General features: G+C 48.2%; 1 protein-coding gene across 5 annotated transcripts; it reads right to left on the bottom strand.

Annotated features, from left to right (window-relative positions):
• Positions 1-680: 680 nt before the first annotated feature.
• Positions 681-27,703, bottom strand: LOC111835041 (misshapen-like kinase 1). Of its 5 annotated transcripts, none has more exons than XM_072717362.1 (32): positions 26,398-27,698; positions 20,614-20,679; positions 20,311-20,493; positions 19,810-19,920; positions 19,170-19,260; positions 18,584-18,714; positions 18,349-18,403; positions 17,651-17,729; positions 17,370-17,545; positions 16,847-16,916; positions 16,155-16,365; positions 15,517-15,624; positions 14,968-15,054; positions 12,759-12,944; positions 12,165-12,326; positions 11,613-11,879; positions 10,578-10,657; positions 10,380-10,483; positions 9,021-9,115; positions 8,717-8,784; positions 8,231-8,416; positions 7,998-8,109; positions 7,779-7,886; positions 7,192-7,303; positions 6,691-6,846; positions 6,396-6,539; positions 5,993-6,127; positions 5,772-5,872; positions 5,498-5,647; positions 4,673-4,832; positions 3,563-3,702; positions 681-3,272 (listed from the first exon to the last, which is right to left on the bottom strand). In XM_072717362.1, the coding sequence occupies exons 1-32, from the start codon at positions 26,452-26,454 to the stop codon at positions 3,189-3,191; spliced, it is 3,975 nt and encodes a 1,324-aa protein (XP_072573463.1). In that variant the 5' UTR covers positions 26,455-27,698; the 3' UTR covers positions 681-3,188. The 5 variants fall into 5 exon arrangements, 4 of the variants coding, with proteins under 4 accessions (XP_072573463.1, XP_023650712.1, XP_023650713.1 ...); XM_023794944.2 differs by having other exon boundaries at positions 8,231-8,385; positions 8,761-8,784; positions 26,398-27,697; XM_023794945.2 differs by lacking the exon at positions 8,717-8,784 and having other exon boundaries at positions 8,231-8,385; positions 26,398-27,697.
• Between the last annotated feature and the right edge of the window lie 246 nt (positions 27,704-27,949).

The raw sequence follows: 27,949 nt of genomic DNA, 5'->3' as shown, positions 1-27,949 counted from the left end.
CATTCACAACAGATCAATAAAAAGTAGAAATAAACAAATCCATTCACAGATTGTATTTAGATCAAGCTTAGCAATTGAATTAACACAGTTTGTCAGACATGTTTTAAACAGCAGTTTTGTTAGAGAACATTAACATCAACTTTTATAAACAGCACAGTCTCTAAATTCTGTCAGACCTATATATTTATGGAAAACTAAAAATTGTACAATTAACATCTGTATATATTACTAAAAATCAAAATATGGAATTAGCATCAGCTGAGATAAGGTGTCTGGACCCTGGTCATCAGTAAACTAAACACACCTGTTCAATGTGTAATAAACCAACATGGGAAAAACTTGTACACATCTCACAGCTGAGAAACACAGAAATGACATTAAAATAAAATGTGCACACTGACCACTTGTGGGACCTAAACTACATGTGAAAACAGCAGATGTAGGTTGTGTTTTGGACCAGTGTTGAGACTCTACTGTGTTGCAAGGGCAACATTTCAGTTCAGCACTTGCATGGTGGCTGTATGTATAGGGGGTGTGGTCGGGCCTGGGCGGAGGGACCCGTAACATCATCCGATTGAGTGCAAATGTCACACACAACTTCTCTCTGCTGTGGTACAGCATCATGCCATCATCCACGGAAAGCAACTGTGGTTTGACACCCCCCCCACCCGCCCCTTCCAAACTCCCTACGACCCCCCCCCCAGCACAGAAGCATAACAAACCAAAGTCTTACTTTTTTTCTGTGGGTGCCTTTTGCAGTCTGAATGGACGCCCTCACTACTGCAAATTTCCATTTGGCTCTGAATAGAAACTTGGTCCACTAAGCTCAAAACCAAACAAAACACACTTCCTCTGATATAATTTACAATCAATATGCTCCATAAAATAATTCAATATATAATAGATTAATAGAATGTTTCAATAGTAAAAATATATCAGATGTTGGCACTCCTCAATCACTTCCTTCCTGCATCCTTTGTAAGGTACCTCTTTTCTTAATATACATTTGACTCTTCATTGGGTTCACATACAAGTGCAAAAAATGTAGTACTTTAAAAATAAATTTAAATGATAAAGCCAAATGACACCCAATGCTGAAAAATGCAATAGCACCCCCTACCTAAAAAAAAAAGAATCTGTCCACACACATTGTATTAAAACAAAATCAACATAAACTACTAATAAAACAAGCATGTTGGTGGACTTATGGTCTTATTTAAAACTGTGGCTTTTAGTTCCAGAACTGGTCAGATTTGAACCCGCAGGGAAGTTTAAAATTCCCCATCCTGCCTGTCAGTCCAGGGGCATCTGACTCCATTTCGACATCATCTGGCTACTCTCAAATCTGGGGGGAGGGGAGGTCAATTTTAATATCAAAAGTGCCACCCCACCCCCCATTCTCCTTCAAGGCACTATGTTCGGTTCCGCACGTTTCAGTCAGGTGCAATACCATGGCCCCCAAAGCGTACCACCGCTAGATCCAATTTATTCTCATTGCACAAGTGCAAAACGCATGAAGACAAGACAGACAAGCATCTAGATGTATTTTAAACAGGTTATACTGCTTAAAAACAAACAATAAAAGGGTTTTCTACAAGGCACCAATGTACTCACCCAGGCCACTATTCAGATTAACATTTATCAAGCTTTCGTCCCAAAGTTTAAAAATCAATATCTATCTAATTGGTGATGCAGGCTGCAAACCAACAAGATCAGTGCAAATGACGTCAGGGAATGGGCAGCATTTGCCTCAGCGCAAAGCGGTTGCCACAGGCGTCTCCATAAACGCAAACTGAAACGTTACTGTTATCGGGTTTGGACAAGTATTTCACCTGGACATTCAAATGTCACCCTCCCCCCCCGCCCCCCACCCCATCTACATTGTGCTGTTCAAACACTAAAATACAGGTTCCTCTCTTTCAATTGCTATACTATGAATCCACAAATCTTTCCGTTTCCAAAAACTGGTCTCTAACAAGGCCACAGGCTGCGGTCGACATCTTCTGTGATAAATTCTAACCTGAGAAAATGACGTGGCCTCTTTCCTTCAAAGCTGATGTAAGGGACCTAAACCAAGACATCGGATGGAAATACGGGGCTCAACACTTCAGATCAGGGGCAGAAATCGGTATGAAGACGACCTACCACTATACTGTCACATCAGTTATTTTTTGACAGATGACTAAACTTCAGTACAGTCTATAAAGAATTTAGTATACATATATACAGACCACAAAGTGTATTCCAGGCTGTTAGAGTGAGCCCATCCCCTAAGATCTGCCAAATTCAAACATTCCCACAACGTTCCCATGATATTCCCACAATGCGAGAACAACTCAGAACTTGTGGACCGAACAGAGACTTCACTTGTCCACCAAAGAAAGCATGGTGGGAGTTTTCTGTGGCATCTCTGAGTGCTGAAGCCCCATGAGATAGTCACTAAGGTAAAAATACATACAAACACTGACAGCAGCACGTGTCCAAGGGCTTCATTCCTTCAGCTGCAGTGCAGTCTAACAATAATGATTGTTTTTGCTTATTTAGTGTGCAAATGTTCATGGCCATACAAAAAAAAGCAAAGGCTCTCGGTGATGTAATGATGGTGTTCCTGGCAACCAGTGTGATATTTAAAGTTATGACAGTGAGCAACACCGGGGGGCGCCCTTATACTGCACATTTCACTCCAAACAGCCATATGAGAAGAAGCCAGCCCATCAGCCAATGAAAACCGGACGTGTTCAGACATTTTCAAGAGACTGAGACACACGATGACTATCGTTGATGAGAGTGGATGAAATCTTTGGAGCGGTTATTAAAAACACTCCAGATATGAAATTTCAAACCATTAGAGGATACATTTCTAGGAGGATTGAACACAGGGAAAACAGGCCGGTCATTCTCAGTGCTGGAGCTGGCAGTTAAAGAATTAAATTAGGAGGGACAGAAATTCCAGGGTACAGAAGGTCGTCGTTAACGGAGAACCTTCCCTTTGTCGCCAAGGCAACGGAGGCCTTACCACCCGTGGCTGTGTGAGGACAGGGCAACGAGCAGAGATCAGGACAGGGACGGGATCAGGGACCAGGTGAAGAATGGCATGTCAATGCCGCTCCCCGCAGCTGCGCAGGACAGACGGATGTGTAGGTGGCTGGATGGACAGACGGACATGCAGGTGCCTCTCAGCTGCCGCGTCACCAGTTCATGATGCAGTTCCTGTTCAGCGTCATGAAGTATACCTGGCTGCTGCCCCCCGCTCGTACGGAGGCAAAGAACACCTGGGATGGGAGGGGGACACCATGCAGAGCCATGTCAACCAGGGGCAATGTGGGGGGGGGCATAATTTATACAGAGAGGTCAACTTTACCATTAGCCACTGATATATTTTGAATCAGTGAGTGACAGGGGAGGGTGTATTCAGGCAACCAATCAGCTTTCAGCTGGGGCTGGAGCTTGTGTGGTCCCATCCCTGTATATGCCCCGAATGTCAGCCTGTCTCCTTTTACACATCTGCTCCACGTGAGCCCATTGGCGTCCCCCCCGTGTCTCTGCATGAGGCTGCCCCCACCTTGTCATTCCTCTCGCACAGGAACTTCAACCTCTGGGCTCTCTTATGCATGAAGACCCCATCCAGGTGACCAGTGTCCACGGAGCGGATCTCGATGGCCTTCTCTCCCCAGCCCATGATCTGATTGGAGCAGATGTATGCTGCAGGGAGAGAGAGAGAGAGAGAGAGAGAGACGGTCTGGTGACGCACACTTGGGGAGCAGGGCCGAGACCGGCCCCAGGGCAGCTGACGGACCTCAAGGTTGGTGACAGACTCTGCGAAGCTGGGGACGGACTGCAGGAATGTATCTGTACTTTTCTGTTATGTTTAGAAGGTCAGCATGCAGCTTAAGGCCTAAACTGAACCAGCATAGATAGGTTAGGAAGACCTTCTGACTATGAACTGTAAAATATCTTTTAGCTTCTCTCACTCCTTCCTACATGGTTCCGGAAGCTTCATCCATGCTTCAGAAATTTTAACAGTAAATACAAAGTAGAGAATTTACTGGAGATTTATGTAACCTTGTTAGTGAATTACTGGATGTCTACATCTTTTAGGGAGAGTTTCCTGAAAATGACATCAACTCACTATTCGTTTGGTTGGCATTCTGTTCACATGAAGTTACACCCTTGTTTTCGTAAACAACAACATTTTCATTTCCATAATCGATTTCCTGGTCTGAGAATGCAAAATTATGTTTGGCAACTTTCCCACAATTCCCAGTGAGCATTCTGCCCTATTCCACTGAATTTGCCAAAGATTCATGGGAAATTGAGGCCCACAGCCCAGACAAAAAGCAGATAAGAGAAAACTTTTCAATGTAAATATTTACAAAGAGGAAAACAGTTTAAATAAATCAAGCACTAAAAACAAAAAGGTAAAGGAAGCAACTATACAGTGATAAAATTTAAACAAATAATGATGTGTAGTGCCCGCAATTTATCTTAGTTTCTCAAAACGGGTTCTATCAGAAATCTGCCTGAAAGCCCAAGATCTATGTGTTTGATTTCCGTTACATGCAGTTTGCTCAGGGCACACAAGACTACATCCATAGGAAAGAAACAGGGTGTCCAATATGCTGGTGGAGCGCCCCCTGCAGGCCCCCCAGAGCACTGAACCGGGCTCCCTCACCCACTGAGGTGGGCATCTCGCCCCACTGCAGCACCACGTCCTTCACGATGCGCCCGTAGGTGTTCACGTAGACGCCCTCGTCCTCGTAGCACAGCAGCATCTCCATGCCATCCGAGCCAGACAGGAAGACGATGGCGTGTGGCATCACCTGGCTCTGGATCTGCGGGTTACAGGCGCTCAGAGTCAGGAACCGTGGGATCTGAGGGGTTGCTAGGTAACAGAGGGTCTACCATCATCTGTGGATGTGGGGGGGGGGGGGGGGGGGGGGGGTCTGTACAGAAGCCCAGAGCTTAGCAGGGATACGGTCCCAAAAAACGAATCCCTTTGTAAAGTAATACAACTAGTCATTCACCGATTTGAAACATTCATCTTTTCTTACCGTACAGAGTTCCAGTTAGTCTGGAGCTTAGCACAGAGCTCCAAGGTGTGGACACCCTGGATGGGAAGTCAGTCCATTGCAGGGGAAACACTCATACACACTGTGGCCAGTTTAGAGATCACAATGCCTCAGTGCTGAGAGAACATATCATCTCTGGAGAAGGAATTCAACATACAACCCTGTAGGTGTGAGGCCACATGGATACTCACTGATCCCATGTGCTCCAAACCAACCTACAGCTCTGCAGGTATCTGCTGACACAATGTGTCACGGTGACACCTTCAGGTGGGAGGATATGTTAACATACAAAGAACCCCTAAGGATGTCCTACGTGAAGAACTATAAACCATCAAGTTGTGATGTTTCTTCACCACATAACTTGATGCCCTTTGACCTCCTGATGTTGTCTCATGCGGTCGGGCACCTGACCCAGGGATCAAACTCACATGCACGGGGATATATATGTCATAGTTGGTTCCAGAGTCAACGTCGATAGCATGGAAGCCGGCACTGGAGCCGTAGATGACTTTCAACCTTTGACCTTCCTCCACTGTCAGGTCAACCAGCTGGGGTTTGTGTGGCAGGTCAGAGAAGGACTGGAAAAAGAGGGGGAGACTGTCAGGATGAGGGTGGGGGGTTAGGTCATAGAAAGGATGGAGGATCAGGGTAAGAGACATGGAAGTAGAGCCCCCAGTGAGCCTCAGTCAAGCTCCTCCCCACCTTGAAGGCCATGAACTTGTGGTAGGGCTTGGGGGCCCAAGCGTACACCTCCACGGCGTTCTTCAGGGCGATGACCAGGAACTTAATCCTCTCATACTTGACTGCAGGCAGAGGATGCAGGGGAATGAGGGCCAGAACTCAGCAGGACGTAAAGTAAACATGCTACTACACACAGTGCGGTGTCCTTGCAATGGGTCCACCTGGGTTCACCACTCACTCACCCACTTTGTAGTGCACACATCCCTCCATCTCGCCCACTGTGGTCCACCCCTGCTTCTTCTCCACTTCGGGGTCATTATGGAGGATCTTGTTCCTCAGCCAGGAGAGATAGTACACGCGGACCTTGTTCTTCTTGCCTGTGAAGGAGAACCGGGATGTGGGCGTGTTAAGGGACAGGGACAGAAGCGGGCGTGTTAAGGCAGTGTTTCTCAAACCAGTCCTTGGGGACCTCCAGGTCCCCAGATGGTCCACGTTCTTGTTCCCTCCCACCTGTCAGGGAATTGGGAGGGAGCAAAAACGTGGACCGTCTGGGGGGTCCCCAAGGACTGGTTTGAGAAACACTGTGTTAAGGGGCAGGGACAGACAGTGACAGAGACACAGGCATGTTAAGGCATGACGTGTCACCTGAGATGGTGATGAGCAGGTTGAGGCCCTCCAGGACATCCATCTGCTGGAAGCGGCGGGAATTGATGAGGGGGTAGACCTTCCCCTGACCACTGCGGTCTAGCAGCTTCAGGCCATTCTCTGTGCCCACCAGGAGGTTGACACCTGCAGACACACACACACACACACACTTAAACACAGACATGCTAACAGCCAGCAAGGTGCATGTTCATATTTTATTTACTCAATACCTGTGTCCTAGCTCTCTCTGCCCTAAAACCCCTCTGTCTCCCCTGGTACCCCCCCCCCCCCTTACCCCAGAGGGCAGCACACAGGATCTCAGAGTTGAACCTCTTCTTGTACTTGCGGATCTCGGGGGTGTCGCTGTGGGGGCGGGTGTTGGCCGGGTTGACGTTCACCACGGATCCCTTGCGTGTCTCCAGCTTCAGCTGCTCGAACCTGGTGCCGAAGCCTGGGGGAGTTACCCGTTATCAGCGGTTATGCCTCCGCAGTTATGGCTGAGTATTACCCGTCACCTCATCTGCCAACCTGTCATTTCTGAGAGCGTCATCAAATATGTCAGCAAAATAACTTAGAGAGTCACGGCTGTGAATAAACAATGGCTGGGGGGGCCGGAGACGGCGAGGGACAGTGAGACGCAGCCAGAGACAAAGCCTCGCTGTCCCATGGCAAACAAACACGTCATTATTGCCCCCACCCCCACCCCCACCCTGAGTTGTGTCGGCACGTGGCGCCCGGAGGTCCGGCTGACGTCATCTGGCCCCTCTGTGTACGGCGTCGCATGACACCGACTCACCCGACATGGAGATGGGCTCGCCGGCGCCCTCCTGTGGCTGGTACATCCCCAGGTCCACAAAGGTGGTGAAAGAGGACTTGGCAGAGGCCTTGACCAAGCCGCGGGACTGGTACTGACACAGCAAAGAGAAAAAAAAAAAAGTGAGAACACTGGTGCCATGTCTGCCCGCCTGTGCCAGTCACGACTGGGACTGAACACCAGGCTCCGTCTGGGAGCAGACAGACATAGACACTATCTCTGGGAACTACTGGCTGCCTCCCATTTTAACAGGATGTATGATCCCTCGCCGCACCCAAGAAATATCAGAGAGAAATGAAATGGTACTTTTTAGGAAGGAGGAGATGGGGAGAGAGAGAGAGAGAGAGAGAGAGAGAGAGAGACCCACACACTGTGATACTCAGTACCTTCTTGGGGTGTCTAATTGAGCACATATTTTCAAAATAAAGATGGTGTCTGAAGCCTTGTGCTTCCCTCCTCAGCACTAATATAACCACACAGGACCCCCCCCCCCCCCCAAAAAGTAGTAGGCAGACACTGCTGTCTGTAACTGGCCTGACACACAGACAGAATACCCCGGGGGGGCTCACATCGAAAGCGGTTTCCCTCCCCGGGGGCTGTGGCTCGGTCGGGGACTGCGACGGCTGCACCACGTCCGGCAGGTTGGTGTAGCCATTGTGGTTCCGCTTCTCTGGGGTCTGCGAGCGGGACAAACAAGATCAGGATCATTTTTTTTTTTTTTTAAAAAGTGTTTCTGTAACCATGAACCCTTGGGCCAGCCCACTCTGGGGTAGGAGAGGGGGGCTCACTCTCTGGGCCGGCATGGTCTGGTCTCCATAGCCCCCAGCCTGCCCCTCCTCCTCTCCGTCGACGTCGTGAACCACCATGGTGTTGACAGAGTCAGAGTCAGGGTCCCGAATGCTGTAAGGGGGGGTAAGGAGGTAAGACGGGTAGCAAGTAAACCTCCGACCCTCAGCAGAGCCCTGCCATCTGGCCTCCGACTTCCAGAGCCGCCCTCCATCAGGTCCTCCCTCTCTCTCACCGGTCAGAGGGGCTCTCCTTCTCCTCCTCCGGTCCCTCCCCACTCTCGCTCTCCTCGCTGCTCTCGCTGCTGTCCGAGGAGGAGGAGTAGTCCATGGCCTTGGCTGGGGGACGGGGCGCCTCCTCCGGACGCTCCTTGGCATATGGGGTGCGATCCTGTACGTGGGAGAGAGAGAGAGAGAGATGGGTGGGGTGGTGAATGACAGGAATGAAGAGACCGGTACAGAAAGACAGACGGATGGACAGACCAGGGACATACAGATAGGTACAGACTGACAGGTATAGACTGGGGGACAGAGAGACAGGTGGGAAAGTGAAAATCTAAAACAAACAGCTACAGAAGCCAAAACTAACACTGGCTTTACACACCACTGATATTCCCATGAAAACAATTCTTCAAAGAGAGGAAACATTGAAAGTAATTTCATCGATACAAAAACAGTATAAGTGGCCAAGAAAAACACTGAATTCCCATGACGTGATTAATGCACAGGGACCACGCCTGCGTGAGTCACACAGGCACGCACTGACCTCTCCTATAGCTCTCTTGTAACTCTGCCGCAGGAAGGAAGGAGAAAAAAAAATAAGGTATTAAGGAAGAGCGCAGCGTGAAAGTGCACAGAGAATGAAGATAAACAGATAGCAGGCAGGGACAGCGGGGGATGGGGCGTCTGATCCTGTGTTAGTATTACGCAAGGGGGGAGGCCTGTTTGCAGAGTGGACGGCTGGGACTGTGAGAATAAGCGTGAAGGACACGCGATGGGCAAAGGGGGGTGAGGGAGCAGGCTGACCGCGGGTCGACCGGGTCGAGATGAGGTCCGGGATTCGCCCGGCTTGTGGTGCCCATCTTGCGGAATGATGGGGGACGAGTCCATTTTCGCAGAGGCTGGGGGGGACAGTTATCCCTGTTATTTACTATTATGGAAACACACACACAGACCTGTACTCATATCTTTGTGGACACCGTACATTCATTTCTATGAGCATAACATTAATCTCAACACTGACAACCTTAACCCCTACCCAGCCTGAACCTTAACCACAAATAACCAAACAAAATACAAGGTTTCTGTCATTTTTAGGTTTTTGATAGTCACAAACAGACATAAAACTCAGTGTCCCCTTGAGGAGACCAACAAAATTGTCCCCACATCATCAAAATAACAGGTTGCGTCAAATTGTGGGGTCGCCACAATGAAATATATCCATGCACACACAAAATTTAGTACTATAAGCAATTCTTGACTGACATCTCTCCCACAAACCCTTGCGTAAGGCAAATTTACCTTCCCGTACAATTTAAGACACTTTATAGCAAAAAACACACAAGACAAGAATTTACCAGTATTACGTGCTAAAGGACAAATATTAAATAAACTGAAAGTGCACATTATTTCCAGGCCTAAAGGTGCCTTTTTGTAGTGCCACTTCTACAAACTCTGCATCTTGGTGATTTTCTGCATTAGTTTGAATTTACTTAAGTCAGGTTTTACACAAGGTCATGAGCTGCCTGTATATTACAATCCTACAGCCCATATATGCCGTTTAGATTTAGTTTAGATAAACTAAACTATTTTTAATAACCATACATGAGCTCAATGGCTTCTTCATTAGGGACCTCCACGCAGTACCGGGTAGGAACCCCGTTTGACGGCCAGCAGCTGTGTGTGTGTTTGCACACCACTGTCGTACTGAACTTCTCTCTGCATTTGCGGCCTTCCTGTTACTTTTGCAGTCTGGCTGGCCACAGACCTGCTCTTCACTGGGCCTTATTTTTGTTTACCTCACCATTTCCTGTAAACTCTAGACACTGCAGTGTGTGATAATCGCAGGACGGCGGCTGTTCCTGCGACGCTGCACCCAGCAGGCCTGCCACAAATCACACTACATTTATAATAATTAAAAAAGGGCATCTTGCCCATTCTTACTTGAACAGTAACCGATTCCCTTGACCACGTGTCGTCTTTATATAATGTGTCACAGACATGCAATTCATTGTCTGGAGTGGCAGGTTGTTTGCGTTAATGTGGGTGAGTGTCATAGTAGATGACTGAGTGTATATACACACACATTACACTGCATAAAGTGCCACTCACTTGATCACTAGCTTACAGAAGCACGCGTGGGTAGACACACACACACACGGTTACCTGGGATACGGTGTCTCTCCAGAGAGCCCGTCTGAGGTAGGTTGGACACGACACTCAGGCTGTCGCCTCTTTCCCAGCGGTCATTGCGACTCAGGTCCGGGTTACTGGCAGGATGGAAATTCCGGGTGAGGGCACTTTAAATCATGAGGGAGGCGGGGCTCAAGGGGAACACACCCCCTTTTTTGTCATGTCACCCACCTGGCCCTTACTGGGTGCCTCATGCCAGACAGCAGATTGGCATTCAGAGCCGCAGCAATAGAGGTGGTTCTCTGGGGCACCTGTGGCATGATGGGATATGACATCAGGCTCATGTGACCTTGCCCTCATTATGTGCTCACATACGATTGGCTCAGACACATCACAAGGCGAAGGATTGAGGGACTGACTAAAGTTTGATGCTGAAATATGTAGAAAGACAATTTACTAAATGAATACTACAGTAGTTCATCCATATCTGCAGTTTACCACGGTCCGAATAAAAAGTTGTAAAATGTGTAACAATCTTGTTCTTATTGTCCCTTTGTCCTCCGAGGGGTATAAAAAGCATGATTTTCATCGTGTACCTCCCTCCCTCTCCCTCGCTATGTGACATTTTACTCTTCTCGCTCCATCATCTCATCAATTAGGCTAAAACATCCTAATCCCTTTCATTCAAGAGAGTACACTTCTGTACAGTGCTGTATAATAATGTACAATGTACCTTATCATTACTGTATTTAATATTGGTATTGTCTTACTGTGCGTAATTCCATATGTAAACACCTCAAAGTCATGTTATATATCGGGTCCGCTAATGGCTCGCTGTTACCCGCAGTAGGTCCTGGAATGTACCACCTGCGGATAGGGGGTGACTGCTCAACTTTAAGCTCATAACCTTTATACAGCTGCTACAAAGTCTTAATGTGTAACAAAAGTGCACAAAGTTGATTAATTTATACTAAATTTCTATCAGCTTTATAAAAATAAACAAGCAGACGTATAAGTCAAATACTGATAAAAATGTAAATATAAAAAAGATCATCTCCGCAGTGCAGGAGTTAAATTATAAATGTCAAGTCAATGTAATCGAAACAAACTGAAATATTATTACTATTACTCTGAAATATTATTTCTATTACTCAGCCTTTTGTCTCTCTGTTTTTGTAGGAAAGAATGTCAGATAACAGACAAGCTACTAATGATAGTCAAATAGGGGTTGTCATAGCAACAGGTGGACCGGACCCCCCCCCGCACCTGGGGAGGCTGCTCCAGCTCCTGCATGCGGACCCAGGGTCCCCGGTCATCTCTCACGGCCCGGGGGTAGGGGGCAGGGCTCTCAGAAGTGGGGTCAGAGTTCTGCCGCACAAGCTCCCTTGGGGGGGCAGAGCGGGGGCTGGGGGAGGGGGTGGGGTCCTTGGTGGGGAAGGCAGACATGTTCTTAGTGGGCTGGTCGCACAGGGACTGGGAGCGTGGAACAGGGGCCCCGTAGGGCTTCAGGGGAACCAGGTGGGCCATCTGAGCCTGTGGGGGGGGGGGGGGGGGGGGGGGGGACATGAAGGAAGGGGAAATCAAGGGGGGGTTAGATGCGGGATTGAAAGGAGGGCAGAGTGGCAGAGAGAAGGTGGGGGGCAGTGTGGGTAGGAGGAGGAGAGGAGGGGGAGGGGGGAAGAGAGACAGAGGAAGAAAGTTAACGAGAAGTTCTGAGAAACCCCCAGGGAGGAATTTCGACAGAATACGGATCAACCTCATATCAAATAGGAATGCCCCCTAGCAGCCCACCATCACTCCCCCCCCACACACACACACCTTGCCCTGGCCCTGCGGCTCCACAGGCCTCTGCATGGGGGGGGTCTGGCCGGACACCCCCGGCTGGCTGATTGAGTCGGACCGCGACTGGATGGCCGTGTCGGAGACAGTGCTGCAGATCTTGGGGGAGCCCTGCCTGTTCATCTTACTGCGCTCCTCTACCTGGGGGTCAGGGTGTGTGTGTGTGTGTGTGTGTGTGTGTGTGGGGGGGGGGGGTCGGCAGGGTTACACAGACAACACAGCAGAGCTTTTAAAGGCTGAGTGAGGTATTTAACCAACATGGAATTTAATTAGGTTTATATGTAGTAGTAGTAGTAGTAATAATACATTATTATTATTTATTAATGGCAATACAATAATAATAATAATAACAACAACAATAATAACAACAACAACAACAACAACAAACAGCAATAATAACATTACTACTAAGAACAATATTACTACTACTACTAACAACAACGGGAGAACACAAGCAGCCAGACTATCTGGACCAGTAAGTGGGCCATACTGGGCTCCTCTAAACATGTTCCGGGGGGGCAGGGTGATGGTAACAGCAGAGCAAAGTGAAACAGGACTGGCCGGACACAGTACCTCTCGGGCCCAAGCGGGCTTGTTGTTGGGCTCCAGGTTCTTGCTGTAATGGTAGAGCTGGGCCTTTCTGTCCTGCTGCTGCTGCTGTTGCTGCTGCAGGGAGACCAGGTATGCATGCTCCTGCTGCAGCTGCCTCTGCAGCCGCTCCGACTGCCGCTGCTCCTCCAGCTGCTTGCGTTTATACTCCTGCGGACGATGGAGGGGCTATGGTGTCACAGAGTACCATGGGGAACCCCAAGGAATCATAAGAATACATGAGGAACCTCGAAGAACCATGAGGAGCTGCAAAGATCCATAAGAAACCAAACGGAACCTCGAAGAACCATGAGGAACCGCATGGAACAGTGAGGAACCACAAGATGAGACTGCAAAACAGGAACTGAACTTCTGGGAGTGACCAGTCCTCCCCACAAGCATCAGGAGCTGACTGGGTTCTCTCAGAATCCTTCTGGTTCTCTAAATTTCATAGATTCTCTATTTAACATTGGCTTTTAATTAGCATACCGACTAATGGTATTGGGCCAATACCAGCAAAACATGCTGGACTGGATATCGGGGGGCGGGGTAGCATGAAACCGATCTGGTTTCCCATCACAGAGAGGTCTTCCCTGAAATATCGTGAAAATGCTTGGAGGCTTAGCTAGATCTGAGGGTCACATGACGATTCGTTGTTCAGCATCAGAGCTGAAATAACATCTGAGTGGAAGAAAAATTACCATAATTTATGCTGAAGGAAGAAACAAGCAAAACTGCAATGTATGTCAGGCTAGTGCCTGACACAGTAAAATTTACAAAAACTAGATGCCTTCAGACTTGTATTCTTTGTAAAGTTTAATTACTAAATTAATCTGCACTCCGTTATATATTGTGTACTTTGACCAGAAATGGTTAGGTATGCAGTGATATGATGACTGATTGCTTTATGATATTTAATTTGGCACCAGATTGCACAATTTGTTTTATTCAGTAATAGATTTCATAAAAATGAACAAAGAAGCATATTTGTGTAAATCATGCTGGCCATGGATGGCAAAGCGTAACTGTTACATTTTCCTATTATAGGCATAAGCAAACCTATTATAAGCACTCAAACTGTGCTGCTACAACACTAAATGCAGGTCGCCATGCTAATTGAAATGTAATAATAATAATAATTGATACTTTATTGATCCCGGTGGGGAAATTGTTTTTACGCCTCCCTCAACTTGCTCTTTGTAGAGTAAGTTGTCCGCAAAGGGCAGGCACCATGAAGGGGCGCCCAGGGAGCTGGGGGTTAAGGGTCTTGCTCAAGGACCCACAGACATGCTGAGGCTGGGTTCCTGATACGAATTGATACGAATCTCATTTAATGCCTAGCAGTTTATATTTCTTTCCTCGTTTATCGGATTTGTATTGGTATCCACAGATTTTGATTTGAGACTCAAAATTTTAATATAAGCATCGGACCAGAAAAGATTATAGGGTGCCAACTCTATCTTTAATATTATTTATAATGTTTAATAACGTTAAAGGCCATCTTCACCTCCCACAAAGCTCCTCCGAGCCAAAGAATTTGTTCAATCTTAGTTCAGAGTTTTAGATGATCCTAAGCAACCAATAAATTGAACTGAACCACATTGAATATTTGAAGAAGAATCACAACAGAAATGTCAAGCTCTCTCACATTATTCTGGAGGGAACCAGGTGAATGATCAGGACCTTCTGTTCTCCACTGCTGACATCACTGGGATACTTTCCTGTCACCTTGCAGCGATGTCTTTTGAGCTCGATACCAACACCCCCCCGAGCTTGTCGGTCTGCTGACGTCTCTTTGGTATTTAAGCTGAAGCTTCTCTACCTGGGTAGTTTAATCCCGTTTCCCATAAATGCCATAGAAATGTAATCAGTATGGGCGACGGCCAAACGCTCGTCTGGATCAAACAAAACCGTCAAGTACAGAGCGTGACAGACCTGCCAGGGAAGCGAGCATGAAAAACGCCGGTATTTAGAACTCGCGAAAAAGCAAAACAAAACGAGTCTTATTCGATGCGGCTTTCTGTCACAGCTAACGTGGAGTCGAATCTCATTTTGGGAAAAATTCCCCACTGAGGATGCAGATGGGTTGGGTTTCGGTGTCGGCGACGATGAAGGCGGCGTCCAGTGTGGCCGAAGGTGAAGAGGGAGGGGGGCGGGCGGGGGGGGCAGTTAGCAAGAGCTGGTGCCTCCTTACCATGAGCAGAGCCTGTTCCTGTAAGAGCTGCTGCTGCAGCACCTCCAGCTGTCTCTGCTCCTCCTCCAGCTTATGCCTGATGAACTCCTAAAGGAGAAGGTGGGGGGTCAGACACGAGGGCGGGAAGGAGAGCCAGCTGTGAAAGCTCACAGGCCTCACAGTAACACCACACACTGAAAATAGGTTCACTTCGTTTGCGTGACATTAATATGCTGTCAACAATCTGTTTGCAGGGCGTTACACGTTTTCGAGATTTTAGTACTGCAAAAACGGTAAGTACTGTCTAACTGTGACATTTTGTTATATCAATATCATGGCATTAAGGCAAAACTGGCTAAAAACCCATGGGGGGGGGGATCGTTCAAAGACGACATCTTCACAAATCCAGGCTCTGCTGTTAAATTGTTGCCATGGCAACTGCAGCAAGGACAAGTCCCGCTCACAGAAACCAAGGCTCTGGGTAGGATGGGAGCGGCCCGATCCTGCAGGCTGGGGACCACACACACCCCCCCCAACTGGGCAGAACTCCAAGGGGGGGCCCCGGGATACCTGCTCCCTCTCAGCCATCCTCCTGTCCTCATCCCGCCTCAGGTCCTCCAGCCTGCGGGGGGCGCCCTTCTCCTGCTGCCTGACCATGTCACGCTCCTTTCTCTGTTGCTGAAACACATAATAGAAATGTGTGTGGGGGCGGGAGGGGAATAAAAAGAATGAAAAGAAAGGAGAGGGTGGTACACATCTGTTGAATCACAGAAATAATACAGTGTGTAGCTGGGGCCAAAGCCTCAGATCATGGCAGCAGCTCAGTGATTCACGGATAAATAAAAGCACCCGTCACCATCAGCACATCTGAAGACAATGTGAACAGCGCCTGCATTTAACTCCATTCAAGCAGGGAGTAAACAGTGAGAGTGGTGAAGAGGTGAGTATCCATTACAGCCCTGTCATCAAATCCCCGCTAAGGCAGGGCGATGTGAATAAATCCCTTTGCTTTACTAACAGCCATATCATCCAACAGGGATGGGAGGAAAGAGACTTTGAAACTCACAGTGGGCGGGGTTATCATGCGCTACCATTCAGGGATTGGCTTAAATCCAACAGGCTCCAAGACAGCAACCAATGAGAAGCCTGTAACCAGGCCAAAAGGCCTGCCTTCTTTTGGAGGCCTGGTAAGCTGCTGCAGTACTCACCTCTTCCAGGCGGCGGCGCTGCTCCTTCTGCTCCTCGATGCGTTTCTGCCGGTCATGCAGCAGCTGCCGCTTGTGCTCCTCCGGGTCGCGGCGCTGGGCGGCCAGCTGGGCCTGCTGCCGCTTCAGCGCCTCCGAGCGCTCCTTGTTCTCCTGCTGCAGCCGCAGGAAGTCCCGCCTCAGGGTGGACTCGCCCGGGACGTTCAGGATGGAGCTGGGGAGGGAGGAGAATGTGGCGTCCTGCGTCCGTGGCGACGAAGCGTGCCGAAAACTCTGCCGGCTAATCTCTCAATGAAAAATAGCCATTTCCAGTCATCATCACTATTACCATTAAATCTGAATAACAGCTCGGCTAAAAGTGACCAGCGTAACCCCTTCAGGTCTTGTTTACATTTGTATAGGTGAACATGCTGAATAATCCTTTCGGAGGACTAAGATGAACTCGTACGCACAGGTTACAGAGGCTGGCAGCAGGTTCGATGCTGTTTCTATGGCAACAGTGCCTCATGCATGCCAGACACATGTTTAGGAAACACTTTTGAAAAGTGCTCTATTGCCAACACAAGAGGACGGTTACTGCAGCCAAAACAGGTATATTACAGCTGCCATGTTGTGCACAGATACGTGCAGCCATGTGGGTGAAGGGGGTCGCACGCCGGGGGCAGCCCAGGTGAGATCAGCGAGCGATCGGGTACCTGGACTCCCTCTCATCTCCATGGTTTTCCTCCTCATCCTCACTGCCACTGTATTCATACTCTGTCTCCTCTGGGGCCAGGAAGGAGGAGGGAGGGAGAGAGAGCTTATGAGAGAGATGCACACACACAGACACACACAGAGACACACACAGACAGACAGACAGACACAGACAGAGACACACAGACAGACAGACACACATGCCTCGTCGCGATGACCTCCCTCTGATTCTCAATGAATGATAGTGGACCCAAACACAAAAAACAGATGAAAACAGACAGTGACAGACTATTCCAGATATAGGCAGTCATAGACACAGGCAGACACAGACACCATTACCCAGGATGCAGTGTTTCTCTACTGGAGCACAAGCCCCACCCACTTTTAAAAGACGGCCACCCAATGATGTTTGGCACTCACTAAATCCAGTTCAAATATTCATCCATTCTCCAAACTGGCTCTATAGGCCATACAGCTTCCAGGACCATGCCCCCCACCAACCCCCCACCCCACCGGCACACTCACCCCTCTCGCCCCGCTTCTTGCGCGTGCGGTCGATGTGGTCCTTGAGCTGGATGCGCACCTGGCGCTCGGTGGGCTGGTCGCGGATGAAGGAGTGCTTCAGCAGCTGCTCAGTGGACGGCCGGTTGGGGTATGACTTCACTAGGCAGCCCTCCATGAAGTCGATAAACTTCTTTGACCTGGGAAAAGCCGGGCGGTGGGGGAGATGAGATGGTAGGACCCCAGTCCCAAATCAGATGCCCAGAGGGGGGCGAGGCGGCCGGGGCGGAGCTGCAGACCCTCACCATTTCTTGGACTTGAGTTTGGGAGGCGGATTCCGGGGGATGAGGAAGAGGGCCCTCATTGGGTGCATGTCACAGAGCGCTGAGGGGGAAGAGCAGCGCCACAGGTGGGCATGTGGGCTTTGACTGAACATGGGCGGTATCGCTCAATAAAAACAAACCCAATATTTTTACAGGGAATTTATGGATCTACACAGTTGGCATGTCTTCCTACTTATCAACATTCAACACTCTAGAAAGCCTCCTTATTGACCAATGAACTGGGATATTTATAGATGGCACCTTCGAGAATGCTATCTACATAAAGGTTCACAAAAGGCGAGCGGGACAAGCATGCTATTCACCTTCCTAACCCGGCTGAATGACTCATGCTACGTTAAAGAGTTACGGCTTCGCTCATTACAGCTGACATTTACGTAACGTGCCACCTGCCAGCCCCTGGCACTCAAGGAGGTCACCAAGGCAACCACCCCCCCACCCTGGCACCTCTTGGCTCTGCAGTCATGCGTTTTTTAATGACAATTTATACTGTGGTCATGCCCACTTCACAGATATATTTATTGTTGTATTGTTGCTAAAACAACGGGGGTTTAACCAGCCCATCATAAAATGGCCAAAGGAAACAAAATCTCATTCCATTAATTCTTCTCAGAGGTAGTTTTCTTCAGTCCTTTCTGAAAAAGAGGAGCGTTTGTACTCACGTGGAGCTCCCTCTGCCATCTCCAGGGCTGTGATCCCCAAAGACCAGATGTCGCTCTGCAGAACAAGGGAGTCACAGAAAGATCAGGAGGGAAAAGGATCATGGAGGAGGAGGTCAGGAGGAGTCACAGGCAAGGAGGAGAGGGTACAGGTTAGAGGCAGGGGGAAACACACACACACACACACACACACACACACACACACACACAGACACACAGACACACAAATATCACCCACCCTGAAGTCATAGGTGGAGTCAGGGTTCTCATCACAGGCGATGACTTCCGGGGCCATCCAGTAGGGGGTGCCGATGAAGGTGTTCCTGCGGCCCACAGTCCTGTCCAGCTGAGCGCTCACCCCAAAGTCCACTGAGAGGGCAGGAGACAGACTGAGCACCACAGAAACATCTCAAACTGGCAGCCAGTCAGTCAACCCAGAGCATCATCATTAGGGCCGTTTCTAAGATATACGCATATTGTTTTTAAGGTGAGGGTCATAAAAAGGACCATAATTCATGCAGAGGGGCCAATTACCATTAGCCAATGATATATTTTGAATGGGCATGTGACAGGGGAGGGAGCACCCTGGGAGCCAATAAGCTTTCAGCTGGGGCCAGTGCCGCTGTGGCCACACCCCTGTATATGACCTTGCCTGTCATAAGGGTTCAGCCCCTTCTCCATCTTATATGACCACCCCCCAAACATCAAGTTTCATGTCGATTAAATACTGACGGATAAATACTGCATTTTGAAACAGATTTGCCAGGTTACGTATGAATATCCAAAGGGAGTCAGCAGAAACACAGAAACAGACCAGCGCTCACCTAACTTAACCTCCGCGTTCTCCGTCAGCAGCACATTCTGGCCCTTAATGTCCCTGTGGATGACCTTGTGGGCGTGGAGATGGGACAGCCCCTGCAAATCGCAGAAATAAGGGTTCCAGTTCCTGTGGCGGGTGGGCTTTTCACATATCGGCTGCTGTAAATCACTTTGTTACTTTATTGGTTCCGACCGATGACTCATGGTAAGTCAGTGATGTTCAAACCATTAACAATTACGATTTTCTTTATTTAGCAACTGCGTTTTTCCACGGTGACGTACAAATGGCGTCAGACAGCCCCTGGAGCGATCGGGGGTGAAGAGCCCGATGGTGAAATCGCCCTGGCAACTCTGGGATTTGAACCAGCGACCTTCCGATCACAGGCACACGCCCCCTCTCTCAGCACTACGGTTGCCTGAAGTATTGAAGCCAAGCTGACAATGACTGCAGTGATTTGTCAGGTTAAAAGGGGTCAGCCGGGCGGAATCTGCTCCAAGCAGAGAGGACCGATCATACGTCAGACATTATAGAATTTCATTCTACCCCTGCCATGACCAGCAACACGTCCCACACATTCCAACAGGCCCCTTCTTTACCAGAGCCTGAAACAGGCCCGAATGACTCAAACCAGCATGGACAGTCACCCTGAGGATCTCCCTGCAGATGTAGGCGATCCAGTCCTCCTTCAGAGAGTTCCCCTTGGTGTTCTTCACCAGATCCGTGACTGAGCCGGCCCCACAGAACTCCATCACCAGCTGGTGCAGGGAGGGGGGGCGAGAGGAGTAACAGTACAGGGCAGGAGAGAGACAGAACGGGGGTCAGAGGCGGAGCCAAAGCTCAGATCGACCTCCACACGGGTGTCTGAAGTAGTTTAAGCAGAGTATGTCTATGACCTTTTGTAGGTTGTTTTTTTTGTGATTGCAGAGCTCAGCACTGTAATTGTTCTGTCAACATTTTTGCCTGACTAAAAGTGTACGGAGGTCAGTGTGACAAGCTGCAGCCTCCCACAGACGTCCGTACCGAGACGGCGGGAGGAAGATAAGGGCTTCAGCTAAATAATGGAGTAATTAATAACAATATTCGAGATGAGGAGGAAAAGTTGGAGACAGAGGGACATCCCAGATGGGCGGGCGGGCGGCACGGACCCAGAGCTGGTCGTCGTGGCCTGGGGGGCTCTTCTTCACGAAGGCGCCGTAGTATGTGGCGATGTTGCGGTGGTGACTGTACTTTTTCAGCATGTTGATCTCCGCCTTGATCTCCTCCTCCTCTTCCTCAGTCACGTCCATCACCTTGATGGCGGCCAGCTGGCCGGTTTTCACGTGACGCCCCTGAGAAAACGGGGAGGGAGGGGCAGAAATCACCAATCAGCTTTGAAAGAGAAACACCAGGGGGCCAATAGCACGAAGGGCCACCCCGAGAACGTAGACGTAACAGCGGGGAACCCTCACCTTGTACACCTGTCCATAGGTACCGTTACCCACAACTTCCACCAGCTCGAAGATCCCTGCAGGATCCTATAAGACATGGGGGGGACATCAGGGACAGAGGACAGTTTAAATATGCCCATGATAAGCCATATCGCTTAAATAACGCTAAAATATCCAACAGTACCATGTACAACTCTAATAAACATCATGTTATGCTAATATGACATGACCAATAAATGGGGGGGGGGGGGGGGGCAAAAACCTCTATCTATGAGAGTCCTTGTTCAGGAAATAAGCCGTAATTTTGTGTTCCTTTGATGAGGCTCCCTCGACTACATGCAGCGTCAGGCTGCGGTTTATTTATAACACAAAGAGCTGCCTGAATGCAGGACGGCTCAGCGGCGCCCATTATCACCAGCGCAGAGGAACCGCGCCACGGTTCCCTCGGACACATTAGGGAAGGGAGAGATGTCTGCAGAAAGCTTTCATAAATCCACTTCCTAAAATAAGCCCGATTAAGATGGGGAGGGTGGTTTAGCCTCACCATCTCTGTCTGCCTTAATCACATCTTCATGTGGGGAAAAATGGGGGGGGGTTCATTGAGTATTTATAGAACGAAGCCCCCACAACCACCCTTTCGCCGCGACTGTCAGAAATACAACTGGCCAGGTATCATTAATGGATACTGAGGGTGAAAACACTGATATGCTCTCTGGCTCCTAAAATCCCCCCCCCCACCCACCCCTCCTCCTCTGTCAGCCATGGAACAGGCACACACTCCCACAGTCTCTCTCTCTCTCTCTCTCTCTCTCTCTCTCTCTGTGTGGGTGGCTGGGGTAGGTGCCTGGCTTTCACAGGTTCTTGCATAATCGATGTTCTGCGTTGTCCTTACAAAAAAAGCCACGCCCCCCCCCCCCCCCAACACACACACACACACACCAATCAGATGGGGAGCAGGCAGATGACTGTAAAAGGGTAAACGTGGGGGCAAAGATGAGGAGAAAGAGCAGCAGCATACCTGGACGCCAATATAAAAACGTAAATAGTTCATGTTCATCGTTCACAATGGGGGGGGGCTGCTAAGGAAAAGGAACGGTAAGGAGCAAGCAGAGGAAGGAGGTAGGAAGCCTTGCATCCAGCGGCACCCCCCCCCCCCCCCTCAGGGGAGATGAGGCTTGGAGCCTCTGAGGGAAGCAAAGGAGCCCTGAGATGGAGGGACAGGACCTGTGATGAAGGGATAAAGATCAGCAGAGCTGATGCGAGGCAGAGCACAGGCAGAGCGCAGGCAGAGCACAGGCAGAGCACAGGCAGAGCCGATTTAAGCGATCCAAACCCTAACGGGGTCAAGAAAAGGCATAAAACAAAAAAAAAGATAAAACACACAACCCTAATACTTCCTGTCTAGACACTTAGCAGCTTAGATAATGCGGTTTATGAAATGACGCTTTACTCATTAGCACAGGCACATCGGAATTCTTTAGTATTTGCTCATCCCATCCTGCTCTTCTTTGAGACAGTCACACACCTGCCTGGTCTGAGCCCCGGGTCAGCCAGTTATAGGGCCTCCCTGAAGCACTTTGGGGGAGTTAGGGGCCCAGCAGCGACGTGGCTACGCTGGTGATGGCTGGATTCAAACCCACAACCTTCCGATCATAGGCACAAAGGCCTATCCAGCTAATCCAGACACCACCTTCGATGCAGGAACCAGATTCCCCGCAGGGGCATTTAAAGAGTGAGGCCATCGTCATGAGTATGAAGGAGCAGCCTTTCCATGGGAGGAAAAAAAAGCAGAAGCTTGACTGCTTGAAAAACAAGACGTGCTGTACTTTCTGCGTGTGTCACTGCCTTTCGAGATATCAAAAAAAACAACAAATCACAAGCCAGGGCAGGTCTGACACACTGCATCACGGCACAATCCCACAAGGCGCCGTTTTCCACTCCTGCTGCTGATTGGTTCAAGGAATGATGAGGACATTTCAGTCTGCTATGCAGGTTTCCCCAAGGGAAAGTCTTCAGCTTTAACATTATTTTGGATGAGGGGGAGGGGGGGGTTAGCTGGAAAAAGCACAATTGCATGTCAACTTCCTTGTAAATCTTGTTTAACAACATTTAACTTGTTCCCTCAGCCGCTCAAAATCATAAAAGAGTGTTAAAAAAAACATTGGAATCCCAAAGTGGTATGACCCTTTCAAAAATCAGAGATACTCATACCAGGCAAACGAGTATGTGACAGTATGAGTATGTGCTGAGTACAAGTACTAAATTATGATGGAAATAACTATTCCATTATGCACTCTATGATCTAATTTATCAGTCCTAGTATTGGGTTTTGTCTACATAATGTTACTGCATCACCCCAGCTTGGCCCCCATAGTGACACAGTTTACCCTGGTAAAGCTGCCCAAACCCCAGGATTCTTTAACAATTGCGCATATTCCGCTGTAAGAGCTGCTTCCATTTCCGGCGTGATTTGCATTGGGAGCCTCACAATGACGGCGTGGCAGCAGTTCATGCTAATGTTCCACCACAAAGCTGCTTCACATCTACTATTCCCCCGTCTTGTGAGTGTAGGAGTTGATTTCCAAAGTAATTCATGCCTCAATTCAAAGACATCGCCTTACACCCCCCCCCACCACCACTTTTCTGCCCACAAAATAAAGAATTGCCTAATTAATAATTATGGCCTCAGAACTCACTGCCCCACATACACTGGGACTGAATAACAGTGGACAGACAAAGACTATTTTCAACCACAAATTGGGGGGGGAAGGGTTAGATTACAGGTCAAATTCACTTGGGGGGCTTGCCAGACCAACCCTCTAGGACTTAGGAGGAGGGACAAAAGACACCCATCCTGTCTCCACACAGCAGACGCTCATGGGAAGCCCTATGGTAACGTAGCAGAATTACAACAGGATCTGGCTACAGTTTGAAAAGAACTGACTTGCTTTGCTTGGAATACCATCAGTTCTCTGCTGCTGCAACCCAGCTGTCAGATTATACTGCCTAATGCATGACATTATGGTAACAGAAATTCTGCTGTAGAATTACCCTTAATGCAAAGGCTATTTTACTGTCAGCAACCCAGGGACCAAAACCCCCCCGCCCCCAGGTAGGCCTCCTAGCCATCTCAGCCTAGGGCCCCCACGGATGTTAATCCACCCCCCTGCACTCAATGAGATGGCTATCGTTAACCGAGAACGCTTTAAATTTCCCCTGGAACACTGACAGGAACCTCACAGGCAGAAAATGACGCTATGCGTCGATCTTCGTTGCGAAACTCCCATCATGCTATGCTGTTTGGTCGGCCGTCACCCCAGAGGGTGGTCCTTGCTTCTAGGTACAGTGACGCAACAGTCAAACACCCCATGGTGCAGGAAATGGAAAAACTGACCACTTTGTGAAAAAGCTGGATTGAGTGACATAAACTCAGAGAAAGACCAAAACTTTTACTCAGGTGAAAAACAACAGAGATGACTTGTCCGGGAACATACAATTTCCCACTAAATGTAACCACTTCCATGTTCAGCCATCATAGCTCTTCTTTGGCATGATACACTCTTAAGACTTTTATACTTTGTTCAGGTGGCAGAAAGCCGGGTCCGCCAGTCCCCGGAGCCATCGGAGAGTCAGGGTCTCGCTCAAGGCCCCAAAAGTGACATTGCTCTGCTGATTAGGGGACTTGAGGCGGCCGGCAGTGTGTCCTAACCCACAGAGCCAGACACCACACGGTCGCAGCTCCATATCACCTTTGTGCCTTATCACATGACCCAAAAAAAATGAAAAAGCCAAAAAGTTAATAAAACCTCATACGGAAATGAGCGCTGTTTCATATCAACTAAAACATGCCATTTAAGGCATTCCGTGCTGTTTGAGATGTCCGTAAACCTGCGGTTGAGTTGTGTGACAGCAAAGCCAGAGTCCGATATCGATATCGAAGTTAATTAACAGGAAATAAGCATCTCACTGCTTCGGCTCTGCTGGCAGAACCTGACGGCCCAGAGGTGTGGAGCCAGCGACTCAGCGGCAAAGTGAACCGCACAAGCAGAGCCCTGCTGGCAGCACAGAGGCTCCTGGGCCTTCAAAGACGCTCCAGGAACATCCTCGCTAAAGCCACCTACCACGTCTGAGTAATCACCAGCTCCAGTGTCTGTGCCCCTGACTAATTGGAGCTGGCATTCAATTGCTGTGCTCGTTTTCGCTGAAAATTCAAATGAAGCAGCAGGAGGAGAAATGATGGTCTGGCCCCGGAAAAAAACAAAAAATAATTAGTTCTGTGGAGTATTATCCATCCATCCATCCATCCATCCCTCACTACTTCAGTGAGCCTGGAGCATCTCTCTGACGTCACAGGGCACATACTGTGGGCCATTTAGAGACAGTCACCCAACTGGATGTTTGTGGACTGTGGGAGAAAACCAGTGTATCCAAAAATGGAGAGGACATGCACTGCACACACGCAGAGACACACGCATCCATAACTTTGTGGGGACTCTCCATTAATTTCTATGGGCATAACCATAATCCTAGGTATGACAGCCCTAACCCCTACTCTGCCCTAACCTTAACCACAAGTAACCAAACGAAATACAAGACTTTTGGCATGTTAATGCATTGATTGCAGTCACAGATTTTAATAAAATTGAGGTTTATATTGTAGTAACCTCAAAAATGTCCCCGCAGGCCAAAAAGTTGGTCCCCACAATATGGTAAATACAAACACACACACACACACATACACATACACACAGAGAGAGCTAGAGGCAGGAATTCGGCCGCCCAGTCCTGGAGGCGTGAGACCTGACATCAATTATAATACTTAAACATTCATTTCCAGATGAAAACCTTTTTTTTTACATTTACTGATAACATGAAGTGAAATAATCTGAAATTAATTTACTTCAACTTAAAAAGATAAACATCACCATACTTGTCTGATTTACTGCTAACATGGCCAGCTAAAATAAATTGTATAACATTTGTTACACCGTTACTAACGTGTGTCATCGAAACCATCAGATTGCAACACATGACGAGGATTAATTAGAAATAATTATCCATATCCATGTTTCTTAACCACACCTCTCGAAATGTATTCGACTTATTCACCAACAAGGCCACACAATGACCAGGAGAGCCAGCGCAATAACGAAAGGTTATTTCAAGCATGAATGGACGACAACGGCTTTTTAGATTACACAGGTGAACCAGCTTCTACAGCAATAAACTTTACAGCTCGCAATTCAGTCTGTTAGCCTGCAGTCAGTTCAGCTGTTAATGGGAAATACAGGGCAAATCGCTACAAACGAACTGTCACACACAATGTATGCTGACTATACAGCAGGATTTGAATGCAAGAGACAAAAAAAAAGCTTAATACGGGAGGCGTGGTTCCCATATCGAGACTAAACTACAATATACGCGTAGGTGACGTTTGGGGGGAGTCTGCAACAATATATCCATCTTGAATTATCGATTAATAATTAAAATAATCAGCTGAGATCACGTCAGATATATATGTTCAGGGTCCGTTTAAGGAGGGTTCATTGTGATTAATCCGTTTTCATTTGCCATATATCGGGCTGGTTATAATGTCGGCGAAAGCCAATTTAACTGTTGCGCAGACTTACTAACAAACTAGTCAAACCGCGATCTCGGAATCCAATCTTGATTCACATACTATTAAGGTTGGTCGTGGTAGTAGTAGTAATAATAATAATAATTATTATTATTATTTATTATAGTGAGGAATATGTCTGGAGAGGCCACACGTACGTTCCTGCAGAGAGAATAAGAGTCTCTTACCCTTAGCGCCGACAGGTCGATCTCATCCAGGCTTCTCGTAGGAGGGTTTTCGGACATTTTCTTGCCCAAAGTTTATTCCCAACCCAGCCACGTAAAAAAGAAATTATACTGAAACGGACCGACTCCCGGCTTCTGCAGCACGACAGGCCCGAAAATCCGAAATATTTACAATTAAATTAAAGCAATGTAACAAATTGGTAGCAGTACCTATCTACTTAAGTTGGGGAAAACAAGACACAAATGCAGGATGGATAAGAAAATCCCACTTAAATGGGGTCGGCGTGTTTTCAGGGGCGTCTTCGATCAGGTTAGACGATTTGAAACCTAAATCAAAACCATCGCAAAAAAAGTAACGCAAGTGAGAGACGGACGAAGCGGAGCCATGCGGCGCTCATCTCAAACCCACTGCGTATGTCTCACAAACCGGTTCACACCCATCGGACCAGGAAAAAAAAATACACATTCAGTAAAAAAAATAATAGTAAAAAAAAAAGCAAAAACGCTGGTTCAACAATGTCAATGCCCGGGTAATATTTCACACGTCTTGATATATATGCTTATTAATTTCCATGCATTTCTAGTGGTTGGTGAAAAAAGCCGTGCGTCTTATTTGCCGGGTTAAGACGTCGACTTGCCAGCAGAGAAGCGATGCCCGTGCCGGTCTGAAGATCACGGCGAAAACCCTCCTCCAAAGAGGGACCCCCGCTATCCCCAAACTTAGAAGGAAAAAAATCACCAGCTTAGCCCTTTGGCTTTGATTTTTAATCCTAAAAAAAGTCTGCTGGAGATGCAATGAAAGCAGCTCAAGATTAAGCGTAAAGAACTGAATCGCCCCAGCACCAAAGTACATAAAAAATGTGCGGGGTTTCCATGCAAATCACATTACATTATGTTTAATGTCCCCAGCAGCAAACTTTGCCGTTTATATTTGGCTACCGTGCAAAAACATACGGCGGTATGCACTAAATCTCGCGGAACGGCGAACACCAAAACATTGCCGTCGCTGGATATCTCACTAATGCATTATCGGGCAAAAAATAAAAATGGAGAAAATGTAAAAGAAAAGAAAAAACAACCGACGCCCCCTAAACCCTTGATCTTGGTTTAATGGATAGGGCTGACTTAATGCATTTGTTTTGCCGACATGTTCTCGGTACCGTCCGTCCCTATGCTGCCCAGTAATGACGTTTGTCGTCCGCAGGAAGGCATGCACTGCCTTCCCTTCAGCACATTTCTCTTTTCGCCCCCTCTCTCTCTCCTCTCTCTCCACTCTTTTCCTATCACTTCTTCCTGGATCGGGTCGGACTACGGTAATACATCAGGGACAAATGAGCCGTTGCAGGTATTTGTACAAGGGCTCTCCTGTGTCCTCGTCTCACGAGCTACTCGACATAAATAACATCAAATAAGTACATTATACCTCTTTAGCCTAAGTTATGCAATCGGGACATACTCTTGTGATCTGCCATATAAGAAGTATTTCCGTGCTTATTTTGGATTGGCATCTTGCACAATAAGTTGCGATAAGTTTATAAGTTTATATAACTGGTTT

This window comes from Paramormyrops kingsleyae, chromosome 10 (assembly GCF_048594095.1).
Source record: "Paramormyrops kingsleyae isolate MSU_618 chromosome 10, PKINGS_0.4, whole genome shotgun sequence".
NCBI classification, from domain to species: Eukaryota; Metazoa; Chordata; class Actinopteri; order Osteoglossiformes; family Mormyridae; genus Paramormyrops; species Paramormyrops kingsleyae.
Note: the sequence above shows the minus strand (reverse complement) of the source record. Positions and strands in the feature narration are given on the sequence as shown.

Coding starts and splice junctions, on each gene's coding strand:
- LOC111835041 (XM_072717362.1), bottom strand. CDS start 26,454: ATGTCCGAAAACCCTCCTACGAGAAGCCTGGATGAGATCGACCTGTCG. Junction 8,785..9,020: donor CTCGACCCGGTCGACCCGCG/GTCAGCCTGCTC, acceptor TTCCTGCGGCAG/AGTTACAAGAGAGCTATAGG. Junction 8,110..8,230: donor AAGGAGAGCCCCTCTGACCG/GTGAGAGAGAGG, acceptor CCCCCCTTACAG/CATTCGGGACCCTGACTCTG.